The 26,286-nt window shown below is 43.0% G+C and overlaps 1 protein-coding gene and 1 long non-coding RNA gene across 6 annotated transcripts; one reads left to right on the forward strand and one right to left on the reverse strand.

Moving 5' to 3' along the window:
- The first annotated feature begins 562 nt into the window (after window positions 1–562).
- On the forward strand, window positions 563–26,274 carry ex (expanded). 5 transcript variants are annotated; one of them, XM_065475752.1, is made up of 13 exons: window positions 563–779; window positions 11,741–11,936; window positions 15,588–15,687; window positions 16,428–16,507; window positions 19,660–19,739; window positions 19,806–19,998; window positions 20,058–20,282; window positions 20,341–20,415; window positions 22,016–22,187; window positions 22,236–22,430; window positions 22,535–23,547; window positions 24,413–24,684; window positions 24,744–26,274. In XM_065475752.1, the coding sequence occupies exons 2-13, from the start codon at window positions 11,784–11,786 to the stop codon at window positions 24,955–24,957; spliced, it is 2,772 nt and encodes a 923-aa protein (XP_065331824.1). In that variant the 5' UTR covers window positions 563–779; window positions 11,741–11,783; the 3' UTR covers window positions 24,958–26,274. The 5 variants fall into 5 exon arrangements, with proteins under 5 accessions (XP_065331824.1, XP_065331820.1, XP_065331822.1 ...); XM_065475748.1 differs by having other exon boundaries at window positions 564–779; window positions 22,496–23,547; XM_065475750.1 differs by having other exon boundaries at window positions 564–779; window positions 22,239–22,430; window positions 22,496–23,547.
- On the reverse strand, window positions 6,220–9,038 carry LOC135948419 (uncharacterized). The gene is made up of 3 exons (XR_010575816.1): window positions 8,876–9,038; window positions 8,648–8,760; window positions 6,220–6,870 (listed from the first exon to the last, which is right to left on the reverse strand). It is a non-coding gene; the product is annotated as an uncharacterized LOC135948419 (long non-coding RNA).
- Window positions 26,275–26,286: the final 12 nt, after the last annotated feature.

The following is a 26,286-nucleotide window of genomic DNA, read 5'->3' on the forward strand; positions in this document are numbered from 1 at the left end:
ATGCTGCGCGCACGAAGTAGTGCTACACAGGTTGCATAGCTGCGCTTTGGAGTGTACCCGGTGCGCCTCCTGCTGCTGCCTTGCGTGGTGTGACCAGGCACCAGGTTTAACAAAAAGAGTCGTATATATACTTACAAATCACATACACACACAAGCACGCATTCCATTGGGAACACCTGGGAGGGGGAGTTATGCGGAGAGAAGGCATGCAAGAGAGAGAGAGAAATTTGTACAGGTATATAGTGAAAAAGCTTTTTCTCAATACACCTGACTTGTAGTGGGGGAAAGTAGGCAGGTAAGAGACCAGGTAAGCACGCGGCTCGGCCGGATTAAAGTTGCGCCCTGCGAAGAGGCTAGTTTATGGTTGCCACTCTTCAGTGAACGGCACGAGTTTTTCGGGGTTGCAGACGTCCAGCCCTTTTCAACTTTTCAACTTGCCACTCGTCGGCCGGCACCCTCCGGAACAAGACCATGACTGTCATTAGTGAATTATCATCGGCTCTGGCGTGCACGAATCTGGCATCCCTAGCTGGCTAAACCTGCCAGGTATAGATGAGAGGCACATTCCTTCTTCTCCTTCAATTGTGAGACAGCCGCTCAACTCTCAGGTGCCTCTCGCGAGTTCGTCGTCGAAAACACGCGCGCAACACTTTACGCCTGTGAATCGTGAGTGTTTTTGCCGATAGTGTGAAAAGTTTGGATTTGCCCGTCTTCCAGAGTGCTCATGGATAACTACAACCATGAAGCAAGTACCCGTTTGGATTAAAATTCGCATCCAGGTGAGACTTCAAATGACTCTTTACAATAATTTGATTTTGAAATACCTGCCGACAAATTTTGAAACCAATGCTGATCTCGGTTAGGGACCGTTTTAATATTTCTATGACACAATTAATTATTGTTACACACACAGCAGCTATAAACATTGCCTCATTTTTATTGAAAATTTCGTCGGTCCTTTTTAGGATTATGGAATTTATCATTTAGATATTACTGATAAATTTATAATTCAGTACAGTTAAATAATTAAATCGTGAATTTCGTTCTAAAATTAAATTAATTTTATAAAGATAATAAACTGGAATTTTGTTTTGTTTTGTTTATTCACTGAAAACATCGAATTAAAAAACTAAATTTCCTCACTTCTTGATCTTATTATTGACAAAACAGTTTTATTTTTCTTTAGAAATCGTGAGAATCTTCGGCTTGTCACACTTGTTTCGCATATTTATCAAAACGTTTCCGGTCATTTAAAATTCCTGATACATTCGCCTTCGCGGCGGGAAGTACGCACATAATTAATCCAGCAGCGCTTCCGAGGCGAGTGGAAATCGAAATGAACAGTGCTAATGAAAACATTACGATTATCACCCATCCAGGGAAAAGTGTCACGTAGAGAGCTTAATTCGAAATGACCCGAAAACCCACTTCCGATCCACGCACTCGGAGGCTCTAGCATTGTGCGACACGGCACCGAGTGAAAATCTCACATTTTTTTTGTTCTGCGTCGGTGGCGAATTCATTCAGCGAGTCGGGGGCATTAATGAATGCGAAATGGGTGTGTCCGCGGCAGATCAGGAAGCGGCCTTTGTTTGTACGCTGAACCTTGGCATGTGTGTGTGTGTGTGTGTGACTTTAATTCAGCTTGTTATTTGCGCGCACAACCGACCAGTCAATGCCACATCAATTGCGCTATATACACTCTCGCCGTCGGTGCAGTCGGCGAATCGCAGCTGCGAACAATTATTTGAACAATAATCCCCGCGGAATTCCTGCGCTCAATTAGCAATTTATTTGCTTTACTGCTGGCGTGCACGCTATTTGAGCACGCTTAGCAAACGTTACTTTGATCTCGCGCCGCGAAATTTACTTTCAAAATAAATCGTCTTATCAGCCGGCGTGCCACAGCGAGATGAATGAATGGGCTTGGCTGCGAATCCACAATAATGCTTTTTACAGAAAGTAAAAAGGTTTGTTTTGGTTGGAAGTAGGAATTCCGTAAAATTGGTTAATACAGCTGTGTGTCATCCGTTGGCAGCACTCCTTTGTGCTCGAAAATAGACGCGCGTGCAAAAGTGTCAACTTTTGTCATAGTAAATCCTTTAAGCTGTTGTTAAGCGATTGTAATCGATCCTAACATCGGAAATAACAGCAATATTTACCAAATATCTCCGTTAACCAACTTTAAGCCACAAATATTTTATTTACACACAACATCGTTGGAGTACCAAGCATTTTTTCTAGTTACGTAATGCACTGAAGGCTTTACAGAAAATTATTGCTTTTACTTGATAAGTGTTATCTAAAATTAGGAAAAAGCTAAAAGTTTCCCTTAGTTGCCGTTTAATTTTTTGAGAAAATCGACGAGCGTAAATTTTAAAATGACGATTTATTTTACATATTAAGGAATTCTATCCTCGAAATTCACACACCGTTGGATAAATCGCAACGAGAAGTGAAAAAAAATAAATTTTCGAGAAATTAGGCAAAATCTGAAATTTAAAGAGAACTGATTCTGCAAAATCCTTGAGCCGCGATATGATAAGTTTGTCGTTGCTGTGAATGAATTTCTTCACTTAAAGAAATTTTACGATACTGATGAATTCTTTGCATATGTAACAAACCTTTGATTTTTAATTGTATTATTGTGTGTGCATTGCAATTGGGGGGCATATTATTAGAATGTAACATATCTGATGTATATGGCCTCGCCAAAAGTCAATAAAGATTATTATTATTATTGTCAAATGCATGGACTCGTCCCTTTAGGTTAAGTTTAAGCCAAAATCGAGAACTGTAAATTTTTTAGAAAAGTGGCTACAAAGTTAACAGTCATCATGCTTTTCAAATGGTGGTTTTGAAATCTTATTTTATTTCACAACAAAGAGTTTCCCTAAAAGGTTTCATACGCGCTGATAGACAGATCTCAACGAGAGAAATCCAAATCTACTAAGCACTGTAAATTTCAGAATTTTGAAAATTTTGAAATTTCAATGTAGCTAAAGCTCCTTTTTTATTTATTGCAAATTGCAGAACAAATATTTTATTGATCAACTGCTTATTGCGTCCAAAAATTCAGATTAAAGCCCTGTATCAATTATCAATTTACTTCAAGCTCTCGCAATTCCAGATTCCAACTAATTGAAATGAGGACGCTGACGCGTATTGCACGTCAAACAAAAATGCAGTCGGCGAACAATGCGCTGATAAGACATCTAGGCGCTTTTGTTTTGTTTTTTCAATACCAAATTCGCTTGCTATCGCACGTTCCGTTTGTTTCGTTGCGCTTGAAACCGAGGACACAGGAAATTGCCAGCCTGTCGGGCGGCCACCACGCATGCAGCCGCAGTGTCGCGCGTTTCGAAACTGAAATTCCTGAAATCGCGGCGCCACATGGAAAGAGTTGACGCAACCACAGCCGTAAGTGAATAAATTTAAAGTCCCTTTCCAAGAGACCGAAATACCTCAAATATCTGAGCGCTCGTAAAATTCTTTCTCTCATTTGACTTTCTAAAATTGCATGAATCAGTCCGACGCAAAGCAGAGGTTTTTTATTTCTTTCTCTCTCGCTCCCGGGGCAATTAGCGCGCACCTCCCAAAAAGGGTTGCGGCGGTGAGGCAAACGCTAGCTGGATTTTTTATACTCACACACACTCGATTACTTGGGAGAGTTGCGCGCGCGAGTGAGTGAGGCTGCTTGCTCTCAGATCGACTCTTTGGCTTGCGAAGGTCGACAGCATTCCTGCATCCCAAAGGAGCAACTCTTTGAAACAAAAAGGGGGGAGGCGCGGGGATCGTTGGTGTGGGTTGATGCTCGTTCGCTCCTTTACATACACGCATGTCTTCCACACACACACACACACAAAGAGAGCAGGTGAAGGAGCACTCAACTCGTAGCCCAGGTGACTGGCTCTCTCGGACGGACGGACGGACCTGATCCACCCAAATCGGAATAAATTATGCGCCGGCCCGGTGTCTAGCCAGACTTTTCACCAAGAGTCATTGCACCCTAACATGCGCTGGTCGTACTTGGAAATTCGTGTCAAGCTTCCTCCATTTCAAGTTTCAATTAATGAGAATAATCGTGGAATGAGTTTAATACGACTCCGAGAAGTCAGCTGACCCCCGGAAGGTCATTTTGGCCAGCATGTTTTCAACTGATACTAATTAGAGGTTGGCGAGGCATAATTCAGGGCTACCTGCCGAATGGTATGCGCGAGCCCTTGGGCCCGGGGAAGACCACTTACACACATCCTCCTGTTCAACAACACAAGAGAGAACGAATTCCTCCGCTGCCGCATCCTTGGCTTGTTTTTTACTCCCAAAAGCAATTGGCGCCAACAGCGAGATGCTCATGCGGAGAAACTTGAGCTCCTTCGCGAGCTGCAAATTCGTAAGCGCCAAATATATCGAGAAAAGAAACCGGGTGCCCGCGGATTGCTCGAGAAACCTTGCATTCCAGCGGTACTGCTACATTTGCTACCTTTTAGCGCGGCTGTTTTTCTCGTGCAAAAGAAAAGATCGAGTGCTCTCTGCAGCAGCGCGCGGGCTTATTTATTGCTGCCGAGAGAGATGCCAAAATCCTTGAGCGCGCTGCCGTTTTGCCCCCGAGCGCAATCACATATATTTCGCCAAACAGATCCACAAAGAGCAGGAATTTCAGCGCCCGAGTCATTCTGTAGCATTTTTGACAGTGCCAAAAACGATTTCCGAGGCTCGAATTATATAAGATCGCAATTGGTTTTTTGTCTGAATCTAGCAAAAAGTCTCGCAAGAACGCGGTTTGACTTTTGACCTAAGATCGAGACAGCAGCCAGCGGAAGTGACAAACCTGCACCTGCCTTGTCGCTGTTGTCTGGATCTTACGCCCAATCTGAGCACAATTAAACAAACGGGGACTTCTTTTATTGTTTTTAACCTTTTATTGTTAATATCCACAGTGACAAACGACTAACGGAAATGATTGACACCATGCATACCATGTTAAGGTTTTGAACTTGAGCACAGATGTGTTCAGTCGGACCTATACTGCCGCTAATAAAAACAATGATGCATTTCTGCGGATTGCGCCAAGGCCGGTGAAAAATCGTGAGAACATTTCCCATGCAGCTTCTGCGCTCTTGGCGCACATTCTGGTTCAAGGATTGTAAAAATTGAATGGAAAATTGTGTAAATATTGTGAGAGGATTGCTTTCTGAAGCACCCAAGGGCTCGTGCCCGCGCACAACTATTCTCACACGCGCGTAATTATGCATGCATGCTCGCCGCGGCGTCAGGTGGAGCAGAAAGGTGGGGGAGCGAGACGATCTCTGACAAAGAGGTTTATGGCAATATGTATACGTTCTCGTATGACTCGTTTCCAGACACTAGGAAATGTTCCATTTGAGCCTGGCGCGGCGTCGAGAGCGCAATAAAAAAGAAACTAATTTATACCTATAGTTATGCGTGCCGCCAGTGGAATGAGGATGTGAGATCTGGATTTTCATCATGCACGATCAGCACGCACTTATCAAGCGTTTGCCACTTACTTCTCGCTATAATTCGGTTTAATAAAATCAAGCAGTTTTTGCGCAAAAAAATAAATTAACTCGCCCTGTGTGATTTGGTTTTTTGCTTTGTGTGGTAGGACACGCACAAGTGCACACTCGGTCGCTGGCGTTTAGCATACACACTGTATCGATAATTGGCCGCAGATTTCCATTTCTACGCCGCTGATGGCCATTAAATTATGTTTTGGAAAATAAAGATAATGAGCAAAAGTGTTCTATGGGCGGTTTCGCGTTTGAGGAAGCCAATTGACACGTTAACAAGACCAATTTTTATATATTTTCCTCGAGTGAAACGAGATCCTCCAGATAAATTAGATGGAAGAGTTGGAAATGCAGAATAGAAATTTGATATTTTTAGCTGTGGTCGCGTAGACCAATATAAATGAGATCCACTCCCATGGAAATTTTTGGTGTGCGGTAAAAATGTTGTGTTGTTTTGTGGGAATATCGCGCTGACAGAATAACAAAACAACGCCTCTGATTTGGTCGGGATGAGCGCTTCTTTTATTTACTTTCAGGGCGAGAGGCTGGTGTCAAATTTCTGCCGAGAATATAACCCACCAAGAAATGAGACGTCCCTGGGCCGTTCAAAACCTGTCTCGTCCAAAGGTCCTGGAGACGTACCATCTGAAGGATTTTGACCGTACCCTGGTACGTCCCTGAGTCGTATGTGATGGACGAGTCAAATTTGAGACGAGTCGAGTCCGACCAGTTTGGGACCATTTCGGAACACCCCGGCCCACGCGGCCCGGCTCGACCCCCGCGTCCCAGCTGGGCCCCACAGCCTCTTTGGGCCTTCTAAATGCCTTTAGTGGCCCATAGGGACTAGTAATGACCCACGATTGGGCTCATTTTCAGCTTGACCGAAATAGACGGAAAAAAGACGTACGGAGGACGTTATTTTACAAGTCAGGAAAAGTTTGAGACGAGACAGGAAAAAGATGGCTCATGGACGTTTTTCTTGTCTCGTCTCAATCTTGTTCAGAAACTAGTCCAAGATGTCCTTTTCGCGCTAAGTTTTAGTTCCCTGCAGAAAATGTGGCCTAAAACCTACACTAAAAATGAGGTTAGCTTGAGAGAAAATCAATTTAAGTTTTAGGTACAAGGTGCTAAGTTTAATAATTCATAAAAACGTTTACACATAATATTGACAACAGGAGGAAATTTTTCTTTGAGAACCTTTTACATAAGAGCGAACACGACCTTAGACTGCTGTCGGCGCGGCCACCTGGCAAGCAGCTTTGACGGGGGTCGGAGGTGGCTCAGGTTAGGGAGCGAGGGTTTGGCGGGTTGGACTCCTTGCATGTCACCTCCTTCAGACCTGAATAAACACAAATTGAATTTATTACACATGGTGACCACGCGGTAAGGAGACACTTCATTAATGTATAACAAAAGTGGGCGTGTAAAATGATTTTTTACTATATATAGAGAGTGGCAATGTTCTTCATATCATTTATTATCAAAGAAGTTTCTTTTGTACACCGATTAAATGTCGCAAAATTCAAAATTCATGACTTTTCCACTTAGATGGAGAGGGAGTGACGCCTAAAAGAACTGTCTCACAAGACTTGATAGTACTATTTTTCCCATTTTATTTGTAATTAAAAAAAAATATTGAAATGCTTTATCTTAGAGATCATATTTACTCATGAAGTAGAGTTTACCTATCAATAAAGACAATAATTTATCAATTTCCAGCAGCAAAACATGCAAATTGAGCGTTACTTCTGTAATTCTAGCATCTCACTACATAAAATCCAAAATTTTATCGCTTTCTCCCACTATATTAAGGCGGCAAAACTTTTAAAATTAATCGTTTGAGTATTTCCTTATGTCAGGGAAGAGCATTGGTAGATACAAAAATTTTATACATCATGTGGGCCAATTACGAATTATTTTAAAAGTAGCCGCCACAAACAAAGTGTCTCGCTACCTTGCGGACACCATACTATGCATTATATGCATATTTGAATAGTTAAGATTTATGATTTATTTTTTAATAAGTGTGCATGTTTTGATTTCTTAAATTACGGACAGGCTTGAAAGTGCAAAGTGTGTAATATGTATATATTACGCATTAGCAGAATTAGCTAAATATTCACAATTAGCAGAATTGACACCAAAATAAACATGTGCTGTATGATGTAATCTGTGAAATTTATAAGGGAAAAATTACATTGCATGGTATTTGTGTACGAATGTAAAATATTGCGTGCCGTAAATTCGATTGTCGGCTTTGACATTACATAATCGTGCACTAGGCTAAAATGATGCATGAAAATTTGAGCAACACAACAAGAATTAATTTTTTTATATTATTTAAGCCTAATGCATTATTGTACAGCATAATGTACATAATGTCACAAGCCAAAACAATTGAATTTACTGCATGCATATCCTTTACATTCGCATACATGCATGTAATGCGGTTTTTCCTTGGTAAATCGTGAAGAAAAAAATTATAGATACAGCGCATGTTCGTTCTGGCATCAATTAAAAATTATGTTAATAATTAGAAGAGCAATTAACATTAAATACTTGGTGAATTATGTATGTGCATTGTATGTTGTGGTTAATTGTGTTATTATTTTAGTAGTTATTGGATACTATACAAGAAGCAAGAAATCAAAACAAGAAGTATCTTAAGATACATACTTATTTCAAAATAAACCATGTTAATAAATCATAAAACAAAATACATAGCATCTGTATGTAATAATAATAATTAATGCACGCTATTGTGGTACTCAAATAAATAATATGCATACATACCGATACATACATACTCTTCAAAATGAAAAATGAATGCATAATCATATATATGTATCATATCATACATACATTACTATGTAAGTGCAAGTGAACATGCATGCAAGTATGTATGTATGATACGTCATACCCACACGTAACGGATAATATTACATAAATGCCGAAATATTGTGCATTATTTACATACATTAAAATAGATACGTCATACATAAACCTAATTCATGCATGTAGAAAATTACGTTTGAAAGTCATGCATTCATTTGTCTTACACGATGAAGTTCATGTATGCGTATGTATCTAAACAGGAAAAAATATCAAAATCTTACCAGAAAATATCACAATGCCAGGGCCAGGGGTCGCAAGTTTCAGGGCGTTAGTATCATCCGCTAAGCAGCATAACACGAGTTGCATTGTTGTCACGCAAGCCGCGGGCACGGGTCTGTAAGAAAAATGGGACAAATAATTAATTAATAACAAACAAATCGGCGAAACAGACATTTTGAACTTTGAACCATGAGCGGCGAGAACAAAATAAACAAATAGCAAGTCCTTACCTGGGGTTATTTGCGGATAAAACAGCTTGTCCTGCATCCTTGGCTTCTTGCTGGCCGACTCGAGGGCGAAAATTCGGCCGAAAATGGGTAAAATTTGACGAGCCGACATCCAACGGCTTTTCTTTAGCACTCGCGCGGTTTGCCGGCGTCTCCGCATGCTCCGGTCGGCTCGGCTGACTAGTGATAATGACTATGACTAACTCTCGTCTACAGCGCAGCAGCAGCACGCAAGTGAAGTGACACCGGACCGCGCTCATTGGCTCGCTGCAGCTAGTGCTATAATGCGCGTGTTTTTTCAAAAGTTTCAAAGTTTGAATCACGGCTTCGACTATTCTGGCGAGGTGGCGGGATTTCCGAAGATGAGGAAATAATGCAGCTGCATGCAGCTATCCTATTTCCGATCTCATTAAATCGATTAAATCTATTACAAAATGGCTGAAATTTACGAAATTTACGCTACTTAAAATTTATAATTCGGCGCGCGTGCCTGCTTTTTTCTAACCGCGGATGAATCCCGGCGCAGGTTGTGCACCTTCGAAAATTATCTTGGGTGACGAGAGTTTTGGGCCCGACGGACCCGTAAGGACTTCGCAGGAGCTCCTCGAGTAAATCGCGTTCGACGATGTTTTTTCCCCCGCAAATTTTCACCGCTCGTGCTATCCTCGACCATGACCCCTCATCAGATAGGTCCTTGGCTCGGCTTCCATGGGCAATACCCTGACAACCTTTCTCAGGGTACCCCAACCTGAGATCGCGTCCGAAGCGTAATTTTGGTGCTTTTTCTGCACTTTATTTCATAGTTAGAGATGCAATCATAAAATCACACTATTTTGTCCAAAAATTTCTTCACTTATCACGTTCTAGAGTTGCTAAATTCAAGATGTCAAAATCTGGACTCGACTCGACTCGACCTTTCCTTGCACCAATTATGAACCACTTTGAAATCATGGGAAATCTCCTTTTTTTATTGACAAACTTAGTTTTTGAACTTAAAAGGACCAATATCTTACTCTTAGATTTCAAAATTTTAAATCCTAAACTTCAAAATTTTTGAAATGTCCGAAACTAGTCTCGACTTGACTCGTCTTTGAGCGGACACAGTCGACATGTCCTAAGCTGGACTTGACTTGACTCGACTCGTCCTTGGATGGGTTTGAAACCACTTTTAAATAAAAGGAAATTCACCGTTTTGATGGTAGAAATTATAGCTTCTTATCACAAGGACCATTTTGACGCCCTCAAATTCAAAATAATTTAATTTTAACCATGATTATTTTCAAATGTCCGAAATCGGTCTCGACTTGACTCGTCTCTAATCGGACACAGTCGTAATGTCCTATACTGGACTTGACTTGACTCGACTCGTCCTTGGATGGGTTTGAAACCACTTTTAAATAAAAGGAAATTAACCGTTTCAATGGTGGAAATTATAGCTACTTCGCAAAAGGACCATTTTGCCGCTCTCAAATTCAAAAAAAAATTAAATCAAACCATTATTATTTTCAAATGTCCTTAACTGGTCTTGACTCGACTCATCAATTATTGGACAGGACAAAGAGGACGAGTTTAAGCACCGGATTTGGACCGTCCAAAACTGGTCCACACCGGTCCGTCCCGTCTGACTCGTCAAAACTTGTCCAATTTCTTGGTGGGAACCTGCTGCTTGACCTGGGCGCGTACGGAAATTTACGAATCAATTTTAATCAGGCGTGAAAAATAACACCACGACGCACACAAAAAAAATCGTTAATTTCGATTAATTTCAAGCACGAGTTTTATCTACCGGGAGCAAAAAAGGCGTCGATAATTTCAATTTTCCGTGACACACAAATGCACGCAGGTATGTATTTTTTCCTCCACGCACAATGAACGCTAAGGAATGCACTTATGTATTTTTCGAGCCTCTTCGCCCACAGATAAGATAGCACATTATGTGTCCGAGTGAATAGTGCTGTGTTAACGAAAACAACAGCAGGAGTCAAAAATCGTCTCGCGGCAGTTTGTACTTTTATTGATGAATTCGTTTTAGTACCCTTGAAGCGGGCTTAACAATATAATATTTTCCGCTTTGTCACCAGCCGCAGCTGACATTTCTTTGTCACCGAAATTCTTTTGAACCAACCATCCAGATTCTTTTCAAGTAAACTTTTAACCACGGCTAATCTATCTTTCTGCTACACCATTAGAGAGATGGCACAAAGCAACCTATTTGAAGAATGTATCCACCTCAGCAGGTTCAAAAATAGCACTGTAAACGTGGAGGAGGAATTCCAAGAGTATATGCTATCATTATTATGTTGGTGTTTGTCTTATTATATACACGCTATACGCGTCATTAAATTTATATCCGTGCGCGCATATACTCTGCGGAAAAATATATAATAATGCAGCTCGTCTCCCCGTTCGAAGTAATGAAATTTATCCTGCGAATAATCGGACGGATGTGTGTGTGTTGCGGGTAAATTTAATGATGATGGATTGTTCAAGTGGCGGTTGAAAGATTATAATTTGATATTTGCATGCGGAGGATCGGCGGCCATAATGCCGTTTGCACGATGTCTCTGGCAGATTGTAAAAGCACCGGCTGGCCGACGCTGCGCGTATATTACCATCGTAAATCCACTTCTGAGAAATTATATGCAATGCGCGCGATTAATTCGCTCTCTCACTGCAGAAATTTATTCACTCTGATTCGAAACTTTTCGGGGAATGCGGATGAAGTGCCATTGTTATCGCGCGCGCGCGCGCGCTCGCGCGAGAGAGGTGATTTTTGATAAGGAAGAAAAGCTTGCTCTCATCAGCACTTTCCACGCAGCAAATACGACAACGCGAGTGACTAACCAACATTCTTGTGGTATTTCACAGGTTGGTGAGCAGGCACCGTGGATGATGTAGTTGTGGCGGAAGGATGCGGCGCGCGAGCAGCGCTGCTGGCACCTTTGCACCTGCCAATCGGACAGGGGTGCCTGTGGAGACCTGCAGTGCACCCCTGTCCACTCCAGCGCTGCGCTACGCAGCAGTCAACCTCCTTACTGGACAACCCCTCTACTTCATCGTCGAGGTGAGACACTATCTGATTTTTATTTTACAATTAGAAATCAATGCTTATGCGATGCGGCTCTTGTTGCTATCGAATAGTCTTAATTGTTAATTTAAAAATTTATTTTTTCTATTGTAAATTTAATTTATTTTTCGAATTTGTGAATGCGCTTCATTTTCTGTACCGTTTTATGATTGCAAATAAATTATGAAACTAAACTAAATTTATGTTAAAAATAAAGTATTGAAAAAATATTTTCGATCGAGCGTTAAATGGAATATTCCCTGAAGCAATATATTTCTATGACTAAACGGAATTTATATTTTCATTGCGAGTGAGCCTAGATTCCATCGTTCGATTCACAAAGATTAATGCTTCTTTGGGTTCAGTGAGCCAATTTGTACACAAGAAAAACTCTCAGGGGATGTATTTTTCCCTCCCCCATGAGTGAATTCCGTTTTACCTCTCCCGACGGGATTTGGTGTGCTGTGATGCTCCCAGCATCATTTGTGAAAGAAAAAGCTTGGCACACTATATCTAGAAAAGGTTACCGCTGCAAATATTTCAACTTTTAGACGAAATTTAAATGCATTTTTAGTTCATCCCATCCGGAAATTGCCAAATATTTATTTATTGGTTTAAATGGGGTCGTCATTATTTGCTATTCATGTGCATTCAGGTCGTCCTGATGAAATAATGACACGAGAAAAGAAATTACAATTAACGTCACAAGGAAAACGAGACGTTCCGTGAACCCGCAGAGCAATAATTGAGGAAAATATCCGTTGCTTGGCATCAGCAGGCGAGTTTACAAAAAGATGAAGGTCGTTCCTCGCGCGCGGGCCTGCCCATCTGGCCGGCTTCTTCGCGATGATCCTTTTCTCTTTGTATGCAAATGGTCGACGGCCCAAATTACTAAATCATTATTGCAGCCGCGCGGCAGCAATAAACCAAACCAAATTAGCCCTATATGCAAATCGCATGATAAACACGTCAGATTCGCCGATTTCCATTCATTATAATTTCAATTCTGCGCCGTCGAGCCGACAATTATTCTCGACTTTTCGTCAACAGCAACTATTTTTATTGGTTTCCTGCTTCGGGTGGTCTCTGCTTCAGTAGCGGATCCGCACACAGACGTACAGTACAATAAAAATTGTTATATCCACACACTTGTATTATATTGTATGTCGAGAGGCGCAATAAAGGAATTAAAATATTTCTCGCATGAATCACGCCAAAGTAGCGAAATAAAAGCGAGCAGAGCACAACACGGCGTTATTATTTTATCGCTGCGGGTAAGGAAAGTTAGTTGCATTTCGATTCTCTCTCTCTCTCTCTCTCTCTCTCTCTCTCTCTCTCTCTCTCTCTCTCTCTCTCTCTCTCTCTCTCTCTCTCTCTCTCTCTCTCTCTCTCTCTCTCTCGTATGAATGATGTTATGGTCAAAGACACCAACCAAGACTGCGCTACTCTGCAGCGCCAATAATGGAGAGAGATTCGCGTTTCGTAACAAACACTCACGCGCGCGCCGCGACCGTTGCTGCAACGGCGAGGAATTTCCTCGGCCTTACAAAGATGACTGGCGGAATTCCTTCGATATCAATTTATTATTCTTTTTTTATAAACGCACAAGGCAGAAATCTAGGTTTCTGAACCGATTATCTCCTGCTGTTGCAATGCCGCACATTTAACTTATTTCTACAAATTTGTCTCCTATCTGTTCTGCTTGCTCTAGAGAAAGTCGACACACACGTATCCTGTTGGAATTTCGTCTCGATTGCGCATCGATTTTTTTGGCCGAGTCGAAATGAAATGTACAGTTGGAAATAATTTTTGATCCGCGACACGAATTTCGTAATTTTTGTGCGCAGCCCATCCCCATTGGTGGCCGATAATGAGTTCAATAGCTCATACCTTCACATGCACATTCGATAATATTATTTATAATTCCAGCGGCCGGTGCCAAGAGCCTTCGCGACGCCCGTAAACAAAAACGCGGTGCAGCAGCGCGCGCTGTCCACTCGATAGACAAAAACACACGCAGTTGGCGAAATTTCTGTGCCCAGAATACAAATTAGCACCAATTTCTTTTGTCCCGGCTGAATGTCAATGAGGCTTGCCCTTTTTGCGCGCATTTCTCGTCCATGTGAGAAGAGAGACTCGATGCAATGTTGTCGTATTCAAATGCTTTTCTGCGAATACCAGCGGACTTTTGGCTTTCTTGCCCAATTTTCTTGTTTAAAATTCAAAACATCGATTTTTGTGCACTATTCTTGGAATATCATGCTATAATTTCTATTCGGAGTAAAGCTAGTGTTTATTTTTAATTTGTCCAGACGAAAAGATTTCCTTTGACAGTGCAACAGACTGTGCCAAGTGTCAATATTTTTTTTTTAAATTCCAATTTCTTTTGTTTTCTTTGGTTTATTAAAGTAGTTTTGACAGTGCTAATCGAACCCTGAGGCTCGAATGAGGTTAAGCAGCTGATCAAAATTCGACAAACCGTTACTTCATAGTGGTTAAAAACGCTGGCAACCAATCAGAGAAGGGAGTGGTTCTCTATTTGGCTAGATCGAGACAGCATCGCCTCAGCGATTCAACCGACAAGTCTAGTTGCCAGTTTATCTGGCTGTCACTATGGCGCTGCTGTCTCGATCAGAGAATGGCGGTCTCTTCGCTGATTGGTCGCCGGCATTTTTTGCTAGGCTCAGACCTAAAACCGCCACATAAACGACTCACATTCGCATTGCCAAACATGAAATTTCACTGCTTCTCAAACAAATAACAGACTGGAATTTTGAGTTCTTCAAAACAATGATGTATATTTTAAATGCGAAGTCAGCTCTGGCGAGCACGCGTCTCCGCACAAAGCAAAAACATCTGCAAATTCAAGGCCATCAGCAGCAGCCAGTCCTTTTCCGTCTCTGCACGGGTGCCGTTGTGCAAAAATAAAAAATCTGATCCTGCGTGAATCGAGTTCTATGTTCTATATATAAATGGCAGGCAGTGAAATAGCTATAGGCGAGAGTGAGCTGGATGTTTGCGTACGAGTGCACGCACATTTTAAAACTGATACCAGCGCACCAGCGTGTTTACCTGCTCGTTTTTTATCTCGCCTCAGACCGAGGAATAAAAAGGCGATGATTCACGCGAAAACTATTCACCGCTACACATGTGTGTATAAGATTTTTATATACGTGCAGAGGCGAGCCAGCAGAGAAATAATCGCTACACTCGACTCTTGCAGTAATAATAAAGGATAATGTCTTTCCTCTCTCTCTCTCTGCAGAGTACAACAACTCTATATATCTTCACGATTGAAATTCGGTAGCTGGGCGCATAAAATTTTTTATTGCGAATTCTCGAAGAGATTTCTGCACGTGTTCTGCAAATCTCCATACAAAGGCCCATACAAATGGAGAATAGATCTGTCTAGATTTCATCAACAATATAGGCAAACCTGTTTTTTTTTTGAAAATTTTGACCTTTCATACCTGACGCTAGCTGACAGGGTCTGCGTGTGTGCCCTGTCAGCCGCATTGTTGCCTGACCCGCGTGATGCGAGTTGTTGTTTGCTTTCGGTGTTCCCCCCTGTGGGCGAACGGAACCGAATGATTGATTCCTGCGCTCGCTGCAAATTTTTTATACGTGTTTTTCGCTCGTGTGTTGCAGGCCAAGTCGCGAGTCAAAGATCTGCTGTCCCAGGCACGCAGACATCTGGCTGGGATGGGCATGCTCGCCTCTGAACTCCTCGGACTCGCAGTTATGCAAGGTAAGGACCTCATTTGTCATTTCCACAGCGCGGCCACGGCCAGACGCCCAAATGCCATCACGAATTTCAAGCTAATGGAAAAATTCCAGCTTGCGCCACGTACAACAACAAATTACATATTATACGGATTGTCTTTTCTAACGGCAAGGTGCTTCGAGGGAATTTGCTCCAATTTGCTCGGGGAAGCAGGAATTTTCTTTCTTTTGATTCTCCAGCTGCGTCAGATCAATAGACGTTTCTTTGAACTGACAGAGTTTTGAGTTTCCATTGTGCTGATTGCGTGCAAGGCATTCCTGCCTCGCTCCGTTAAATCTTTAATACATATTTCGTTGTTGATATAAAAAAAGGAATTTGTGGCTTGATCATTGTTAGCCGAGGAATGTGTCAGAGGGCCCCCGCTGATCCTCCGCACAGCATCCATTTAATCGGCGCTGGAATTTGTTTATTGCTTTCTATCACAAATTATATTCACCATTTTTCTCCGTAACAGATTGAGGTATGCCAAGGTGAATTCCACAAATTCGTAGCATTAGAAAGCAGTCGATCAGCAATTAATAATTTTTTTATTTTGTAAATCTGGATTTATCTAATTAGTTTTACAAATTCCTTTTGCTTGGGGCCCACCTACGAAGATATTTGGACAAATCCGTTCTCGTTATAGACAAAAATAGCAAATAAGACAAAGGAACATTATTTTCACTATTACATTGTCTAACATATGGCTCTCATTCATTTTGCAGACGGTGAATGGCTCTTCTTAGATCCTGAAAGCAAATTGGCAAAGTTCGCCACAAAGCAGTGGAAGTCACCGACCAATTTCGTAAGTATTTCTAAAATTATAAGCTAAAACGGTTTGAGGAGCAGATTATTTGCCGGTGTTTCATTTTTCTTTCGCGTTATTAACGTATGCAAATGACGAGGTGTGTCCGAGAGATTTTTCATTTGCATGTCAGACGCGCGTTCTCCGGGGTCATTTTGGCACACGACTCGGCGGGCACAAAAAAAATCGCAGCGTCCGCGAGAGCGAATAAAAATATTAAACACTTGGCGGCAAAAATAACATGGCGCAAGGGCACTCCCCTAGAAATTCCTGCTCTTGTATATATAAAAGTGAGCGGCGGCAGCGTGTTGTTGTTGCCTTGCTTTGATGATGTTCAAGATGACTACGGTGTTTGTATCGCATTCCAATGCAGCGTGCTCCTTGCCCTTGGCGACGCGCAGCACAATCGCATCAGATTTCAACCAGTTGGGGAAAAATTGGCAATGCATAGACGCTCTTCATAATATATTGTTAAAAAAGGTTGCGAATCGCGGCAAACTGGTTTTGATTAACGAGTTTGCCCGTTTTATAAAATCATAAATCAGCTGCTGCGGCTTCTGCTAATTAACACGCTTTTTATTAATTATGAAATAATTCTTTATTCCGATCCGACACCGAGGGAGAGAGAGAGAGAGAGAGAAGTTTCTCGCCTTTACTGAGTGGCAACTCGCCAGCAATTGAATCATAAAGATTAATTAAAGAGATGCGTGCGCCGCGGTGATTATTCCGATTACTCGCATGCGAGATGCTCATTTTCGTCATACGAAGACGCCGCCTCTCCGAGCGGTTGTCTGTCTGCCTCTTTAATATCATTTAACCTTCGCATTCCAGGTAAACACAAAACTCTCTCTCTCTCTCTCTCTCTCTCTCTCTCTCTCTCTCTCTCTCTCTCTCTCGCGAGAATATTTACCTTTTTGGCCTTGCGAAAGAGTTAAATCCCACGAGCACCTTGGAATTCGGCTCTGAACAAGACGCATACATATTATTATATTTGATTCAAAGTTGGCTACGAAAAATTTAGCAAAATCCTGCTCGTTCGGAGTTTACTTTGTATGGTGACACTGCTTTTGTCCGGCTTTTGATTACAATCCTCACGTCCGTCGGGCAATCGGCTTTTATTTGACAAATCCTGTTCTACCGTCAGATTTGAAACAAAGCCTCTCGTTTTTTAGACGGATGTCGAAATAAAGCAGCATTTCGTGAAGCCGTCGTTACGGCAGCACACACGTATAAAAATGAAAGGTGAAATTTATTCGCAAAACCTGAAGTCATTTGGCGTTGCGGATGAATGAAAAAGCAGTCGTCGTTTTCGCGAATGCGTGCGTGTGTGTGTGTGTGTGTGTGTTTATTCTTCTCCTTCGCTGCTTAACGAGTTTTGTAGCATTTCGCCGGTCCGCGCCCTTTGTTTTATCGCTTTGATACACGAAATTCCTGGCAAATTCGCGCAGCATTCAAAGTCATGTCGTTTCGGCAGCGCCGTATGGGCGTCGAACGAATAAACCGGACCTTAATGAAATTAATTGAGCCGCTCGCGCCTAAGCCCAACTCATGAAATTAAAAAAAAAAAGGTGATTTGGGTAGTTGCGTGCGTGTCTAAACACACGCGGAGAACGATCGGGCCGCGCGAGTAATAAAAGATTTGGTGTAATTAAAAATACATTATATTTAATAGGATCGTTTTCCAGGGCTTATGAAATTAAAAGAGCTGCAACAAGTGTGCGCGGTCAGTCCGTTTGTGCTGACAAGGAGAACCGAACGAAAAAATGTTGTATTTTTTTATTATACCGTCATACAGTTTTCAAGTGTTTCTTTAATAGAATCTAGATTGATTTTTTTAATTGAAAATAATTAATCCAGTTGCTAGGGTAAAAAATCATTCGTAAAGCTGATAAAATTTGCAATTGGTAAAAAATCCTCTGCTTAATTTCCCGGAAAAGCTGTTTGAAAAGATGATAAAAACTTACCTGGACGCAAAAAATTTTGAAATGGCCAAAACAAAGCTTGATTTAATGACGAACTAACTTAGAAATAATTAATGCTCTGGCACAAGCCGTGAAATTTCTGCATAGGATTTTCCCAGAGCACTAATTTTGTCAAACATTTTGCATTCATTCGATTCGTCACGTTTTTTCAATAAGACCACTTTTCAAGATCTTTGAATTTTGTTAGTAAATTTATTTAGGCGTGGAAAGTTTTCATCTAGCTTTTATTGTAAAGAAAAATACCATTTTTCAAATTAATAGGTGCGTTCCCCTTGTGAGTTTTGATTGTGTCCGCGCGCAGAGTGGGATCCGCGAAGTTGGCAGCAGCCAACGCACACTCACTATATATGTTGCGTGCCCTTAAGCGTTCTGCATTCCTCGGCCGAGCGCTGCCAAGCCAAGGATTTCGTTCTTTCGTGGGCTAATCTCAAATCTGGAGCGGACAAATATTAATTTATGCCGGCCCCTCGAGAAATCTAAACATTCTTTCGTGGAGCAATATTTCACTGGAGGACAATTCTAAAAAAAGAAAAAAAATATGACCGCGCTTGATTCGATTAGCATATTTTTATGTGTACATTCCTCGCACGGAGTGCACTCGGTCCCGAAAAGAGCCTCGGCGGCCCGGCCGGCGGAGTCCAGTTTTGCTCCCGAGACCGGCGAGAAGTAACGATTCGGCCTTCTGGCCGCTTTGAGTCGATTTCGCCGCACCCTGAAGCGCCCGCGGCAGGGCGACGCGATTGGGCGAGCTTACGTTTTTCTCTGTTCTCCATCATCAAGTCAAGTAGCCCCCCGCTATCCAGCTACCTACACCGCGCGCGCTCCTCTCTAAGGCGCTGTGTCGGCCGCCGCGCTGCTACTGTGCAACTCCTCTCTATGATACTTATTTTTTTAAGCACTCTGTGCCGCGGGCCAATCTCATAGCTGTGCCACAGCTCCACAGCAGCCGCCATAATTTTTTTTTCATTTCATACCAAACCTACCTTCATCTCTCTTTTTACTTCTCCAGCGGCAGCAGCGCCGTAATAAAAACCGACGCGCTCCTTTGCATTAAAAATATTATTCTTTTGTAATAATTACTGAAATCAGGACCACTTTATAATTACTGCTCAAACCGTTTAGCTCGTGCGTTCAGGTCTCCCTAAAATTTTACGTTTTTCTCTCTTTCAGGGTTTAGACTGTGAAGGCAATCCAGCTTTAGTTTTAAACTTACGGGTTCAGTTCTACGTTGAAAGCCCGTTGCTTCTCAGGTTCGCAATGCACCAGCTCGGACGACGACGGACGCGTTTTAATTCGGATGTTGTCGTTATTTGCAGGGACCCCATTTCTCGTCTTCACTACTACCTTCAACTTCGCGAAAATCTCCTTCAACCCGAGCGGGTTTGTCCTAGCGAGGAACAGCTGCTGCAGCTGCTGGGCTACGCTCTGCAGGCTGACCTCAGTGACTTTGATGTCACGAAACACAAAGAAAATGCCTACTTCAATCCCACTGAGTTTGTTCCTAAGCACGTAAGGGCTTTGCAACGCGCCGAAATTCGGTTCGGTTTCTCACGGTGCTCGTTTTCTAGGCTGTGGAACGCATGGGAGCCGACCGACTGGTGTGTCTCGCCTCAGAAATGCACCTTTCGTTACGCGGCACCTCGACCTCCGAGGCGCAGGTTCGCTTCATCAACGAGGCCTGCTCGCCGCAATCATCCCTCAACCTGCAACTGCACCGGCTGCAAAGGGTCAAGAGGGAAGTCATCCCCTCGGCCTGGCTGGGGGTCGGTGCGAGGGGCATAGATATATTCGAGGTGAGTTTCTGTGACAAATCGACTCTTTTGACACATGTTTTGAACTAATTGTTGCCAGCAGATAAATGATCGGGCGGAAAAGGAAATCACAGCGTCATTCCCGTGGGTCCACATTGCCAGGGTTGGCTTTGATGTGAGTATTCTTCTTTAAGTTTGACTTGTTGCTGGCAGATGGGATGGCATGATACACAATTTATCTTTGAAAGCTGAAAAATACTTTGCTGCACTACATTGTAAAGAGAAAATGTGACAAATAGCTGATATATTTTTAGAAACGCTTGTATCGTCTCTCTTGAAACGCGCTTTCATTCCATCCACAATTTCCCTTTGGCTCTGCTTAAATCGATTTTAGGTTTAGGCAAAGCTGCGTTTTTCCCGGTTTCTGGGCGTAATTAGGAAGAATGAGAAAAATTTCTCCGGTCGATTCTTTCGTGAATGGAATTGATCCGAGAGTCTGATTAGAGAGAGAGAGAGAGAGAGAGACCTGGCCTTTTGCTCGGTTATGCAGGAGGCATATATAATAACGTGGATGGATACGTGGAGGTATGCGATGGCTCTCACAGCCGCTACTGGGGCCACGCGCATTCCGATGTCCGAGGCGGAGTTATAGCTCGGTTTTTTTGCCGTAATCACGCCACGGCCGCGGGCCATCCACCAGCTCCTCTCTCTTCTCTCACAGCAGACTTTTTATTGCGCCCAACACCTAGCACTCGGCGCCCAATAAAATTAAATACCACTCATCCGCATGATTGAAATGTAATTTTCTACATTTTTGCCCATTTTTCCTGCTTGTAACCGCCTCGCAGCGGCAAATAATGGAAACGATTGCCTGGCGCTTTTTAACCTTTTTACGCTGCGGGAAGAAAGTTAAAATTTTTGTGGTCAGTGCAGGGAGCCCTGGAAATGATAATTATCGGTCTCTGCCTGCCGCCGATTGCAAAATGTGTTTTGTGCCGAGCCCAAAGGATGTTAAAAAAAAATTATCTATTCCTCGGCCCCGCGAGATGTAGATTCCAGATTGTTCATACGGCTGAAAGAATTTATGTCCGATCGTCTAAGAAGCCGAAATGGTGTGCGCTGCCTGGAGCCTTGACATTTTTTGAATTTCCAGCTCACGTCAAGACAAATTATCCCGCTCCGCGCATCACTACATAAATTATCCTCCATAAACGAATTCAACTTCTGTTTGTCCTTACCTTTGGGGTACGACGCACACACTGTGCATTCCCGACGCGCATCCTGCGATAAATTATCTCTGGGAGGACATAAATCATGCAGTCTTGTGGGTGCCCATTACCGCTCAGGTATTTCTAGACAAAGCAACGCCAGACGCGGATGCTCCTTTCTATTAATGCGCGGAGCCAATTACCAAATTTCTGAATTATTTTTACCCCTCAGCACGACAGAGATGCAATCAAAAACGCATTAGGGTCCAGCCGTCACGAGCGTTGGATGCCAATAGGCAGGGCTAGTGTGAAGATTGTTTGATAGTTCAGAAATACTTTTTTGTTCATTCTGCTAATCTGTGGATCTCTAGCAACTTGTCAGTTTTATCGGTAAGATCGCTATTTGAACTTATATTCATATTTACGAACCGTGAAGTCGTGAACAGAAGAATTGTAAACAGCATGGTGGCAAATAAAAAAACACGTTCACAGAGTGATTTTAATTTTCCCAGAATCAGCAGTCAAGATGAAAGAAAATAAATGGAAACACTTTTCTCATTTTTGCAGAGAAAGAAATTTGAGGTGCGTGGCGGACAGAATGGCAAAACTGTCAAGAAGTATTTTTACACGGGAAGTGCTGAGAGGAGCTGTTGCCTGCTCCACTTATGCCGATCCGCGCACCAGTACGTCATGTCTCTGGGCCCAAGGCTCGCCCAACTGCGCCTAGAGCAGGAAGAAGGTACGATTTGTTTTTCTTCTCGAAAGAACGAAACTGATTTTCTGGCAGCAGCTGAAAGAAGGAGGCTTCGCTACTGCAGCTTGGTGCCGCGCAGAAAAACGGCCAGCAACGACAGCGACCTGCTGCTTTTGGGCAGCAAAGCGCTCAGGAGCGAGCAGAGGGAGTCGGTCATCAGCAGTGCCTCTTCGAACACGACCTCGGGGATCGTCTCCGACCGGGTTCTCAGTTTTGACGAGAGCGAAGGTACGCAGTAGTGTCGTGCAGCGCATGAGTAGTTTGATTCTTACATTAGATGCATGCGATTTCAGATGACCTGGAGAGGGAAATAATGATCAACTCTCCTCCAGTGCCCATCGCCATCAGCTCGGTGGAGTCTCTGGCCTTGGACCACCTCCAAGACCAGGAAGAACCCACCGACGACGAGGACGAGTTGGAAGACGAGGTGGACTCTCCGCCGGCCGGGCCCCAGTCCCCTGGGACGCCGGGCGCAGCCGAGGGCAGCAGTCAGTGCTCCAGCTCCGGCTCGACCATCAAACACGCGAAAGAGGTGTCCGCGGGCGGCTCCTCGTTGGAACTGGGCTACAGCCACACGGCGCAGAATTCGCTGTCCGAGACAGCCGTGTCTGAGCCGCTGGACTACTCGGTGACCTCGGCGCAGGCCAGCGCAGGGGCGTACCCGTCGCGGGCACCCTCGGTCAGCCTAACGCTCGACTCCAACAGCGACTACGTGCAACTGCCGCCCCTCGAGGACGTCCCCAGGCCGTCCATCAGCGTGACCATCCCGATGCCCAGCCTGGCCGTCAACAAGAAGCCGGCGGCGACGCCCCAGCCGCCCCAGCTGGTCGTCACCAGGAACAACTATCTGGACGTGCGGGCGAGCGGCGCCATGACCACGGTCTACGCGCGGCAGATCAGCCAAAGCCAGATCGAGCAGTTCCAGCAGCAACTGTGCTCCGACCTCGACTACGTAATTTTCCCGGTGCGCGACCCGGCCATCAGCAGGCAGGAGTACGCCGACCACAAGATGCTCACGCGCATCCTACCCCCGCCCCCGTACTGCAGCTCCAAGAGCAGCCATATGTACCGCAGCGCGCCCAACGTGCAGGCGCTCGGCGCCACGGTCCGTCTCCCCTCCTTCCAGTACGGCCAGAGCAACCTGGCGGCCCTCCGCTGCCTGTCCACGCACAGCCTCAGCCGGACAAACTTGGACAACCCCCTACCGCCTTCCAGGGCAGCCTCCGACGACAACCTGTTGTCCCCTCAGGTGCCACCGCGGCCGCCCCCGAGACCCTCCTCGATGGCACCCAGGGTGGTGGTCCCGCCCAGAATTCCCAGGTTCCCGTCATCTCACCAAACTACGGTATGTTTCACCCTCCAACATACTTTCCGATTTTTTTTCAAAAAAGGTCACTTTTTGCACGTTCGTTTTGCACAAAATTTGATATTTCTCAGGGTTTTAGATTCAGGGTACACCAAGTACACCAAGTTTCTTGGTGGAAATCGTCGCAATCTTTTTTTGAAGTTTAATTAAAAACCGGATCGAAAGCCTTAATTAGAAAATGTTCAAAACGTTGATTAAATCAAAATTTCCGTGCCCACTTTTCTCAAGCACAACCAAATTGAACCAATTTAGGTCTATAGTAAAACCTTTAGGGTCTGACCCTGACGTGGCCCGGAGTGTAAAAACACGAAAAATTAAATACTTGAATTTGGTGTCGTTTCATAGGTTCAACGACCATGAGAAGTACTAAATTGAAGCCTATAAAATGATATAGCTTATCCCCCCTGATTAGTTCCAACCATACATTATGGGTGGTTAGGGGGACGGTTGAAGGGATGTCTACATTGAAACCCACCCAACCCACAAAGAAATCATAATTTTTATTCTCTTTTGCATGAAAAATTAAAACTGAGGCGAAAATGTCTACTAGCGAAGCAAAATCCTGCACTTATCCACAGATTTTGAGTCAATTTAGTCGGTTTTAGACTTTTTTAAATGCTTTAGACTCGTTTAGACGATTTTAGGTTTGGTTCAAAATGCTTGATTTGTGCTTATTTGGATGATCCCGCAACGTTTGGAAGCTCAGAAAAACTAGTTGATCGTCTAAATTTCACAGCCCTAAATATGACACAAAAGCTCTGTAATTTTAGGAAAATCTATCAATCATTCAACTCAAATTTGATGTTTTTCCTTTACTTAATGTTATAAATTATAATTTTTGCAGGCGTCGCCACCATCAACAATGCACGCAGCGCCGACAGTGTACCCCAAACTGTCATTGAGCATGCCAAGAGCTTCTAGTGTTCATTCCATTTCGCCGCCAGCACCTCCTCCTCACACCTCCAACTCGTCGCCAGCAGTGATGAATGCTGGAACGTCAGGTCCTCCGCCAAGCTCCAAACTAGAAGTGTCTAAAAGCAAGCTGGACATCAGGAAACTGCGCGAAAAGAGCAAAAACTTAGACCTGCCCCTCATACAGGCTCTTTGTAATGATAGGTAAGCGCAATCAAATTGAAAATTTCAAATATTCCACCTGAAAATTTGATATGTTACAGGTCTTTGTTGCGGCAAACGAGAGAGGTGAGCAAAAAGACGGCGCACCACGGCATCGCGAGGGTGAACCTGTTCCCCCGAGGGCAGCTGAACGGAAACAGAGGGATGAAGACTAGACAGACGGCGCACACCCACCCCACCCAAGTGATTGCGACTCCAAAAAAGAGCCCGAAAAGCCCAACAGAAAGTGCTATTGCAGACTTGATGGCGAACTGACAGTGACTGGGCCTCAATTGTGAGTTTCAACAAACCGACACTTGCTCAAAACATTAAGATTCATTCCGATTTTCGGGTAATACGTATTTCAAAAATATTTTAAACACGACTTTGAAGCCAGTGCGTGCGGAGTTGAAAAGATCGAGTTGTTGGAAACGTTTCTAGTAGAATGTCCGAATCGTTGAAAATTTGGGCTGTGGTTTATTTATGCCAGGCTTCGCAATGATTGTGCTAAAACTTAACTTGAATGCTGCGGTGCTATGACTTTAAATGCTTAGTTTGTAGTTAAATGCAACCGGATTTGACGCACCAAAAGGTTAAGTGAAAAAATAGATTTATAAATCGTCTGAGTTTGTGTACCAACCCACCGAGTCCAGATGTGCTCCCACAAAGCAGAAACCAATCTTTGAATCAACTATACGCTCACTCTCTGTCAACCACATTTTTTTTAAGTAATGATCCGCAAAGTACACATCTATCAATTATTTAATTAGGAGATGAAATCTCGTCATGTTAGCTGTTGAACACGTGCCAGAAATCGATCTTCAAAAATTCAAATACATCATTTTGTGTTCAATGTCAGAGTTATTTATAAATGATTTCGCGCGCTGTGTAAATATGATGAATTTCTTTTCAAACCCAACCAGATTTTTGTTTTTCTTCAAAGCAGAGAATTAATATGAAATATATTCATATCGTAAAGTATGTGATAGTACGCCTATAAAGTAACGGGAAATATAGAGATGCTTTAAAAAAGCAAATTGTATAAAGATGTGAAGTGCTTTTGCAAAATTGAATACGATGATTATTTATTCTCAGGGTGCCATTTCCCTTTATTTCTCCAATGAATTTCCACCTCTGCAAGCTCATAAACCAGTCACTAATCGTTGCTCAAATGATTTGTTTGCTTTTCATGTATTTTATAGAAAAAAAATAAAAACTAACTAACGCGAGTGGTGTGTGATGATTCAGGAATATTTTCATATTCGTGTATGCGAAATCCACTTTCTGCAAAGGCTTGCATACACAGTCAAATTCAATCATGTGAATGGATTTGTGCGTCCAAGCCTTTCGAAATTCCCAAACTAATTTATAAGAGTTAATAATTGTGTTCTTTTGGTGTGTCATGTGTTTTTTTCTATCGCCATTCGATCGGGTTTCAATTTCGATGGCATTTACAAGAAATTTTGCTTTTTTGCAATGAGTGGGTACTGAAAGGCTTTTTATATGAGATATTTCTGTAAAAATAAATCTTTTGTACATAACACACGAGATAAAATGTCGAATAAAAATGAAAAAAAAATAATACCAAGTACAGATCAGAGCGTG

Source organism: Cloeon dipterum, chromosome 1 (assembly GCF_949628265.1).
Source record: "Cloeon dipterum chromosome 1, ieCloDipt1.1, whole genome shotgun sequence".
Taxonomy (NCBI): Eukaryota; Metazoa; Arthropoda; class Insecta; order Ephemeroptera; family Baetidae; genus Cloeon; species Cloeon dipterum.

Bases quoted from the DNA above. Each gene is read 5' to 3' on its own strand.
- ex (XM_065475748.1), top strand. From the start codon at position 11,784: ATGCGGCGCGCGAGCAGCGCTGCTGGCACCTTTGCACCTGCCAATCGG. The intron at 19,999-20,057 runs GTAAGGGCTTTG...CTCGTTTTCTAG, and splicing joins CTGAGTTTGTTCCTAAGCAC to GCTGTGGAACGCATGGGAGC. The intron at 24,685-24,743 runs GTAAGCGCAATC...GATATGTTACAG, and splicing joins CAGGCTCTTTGTAATGATAG to GTCTTTGTTGCGGCAAACGA.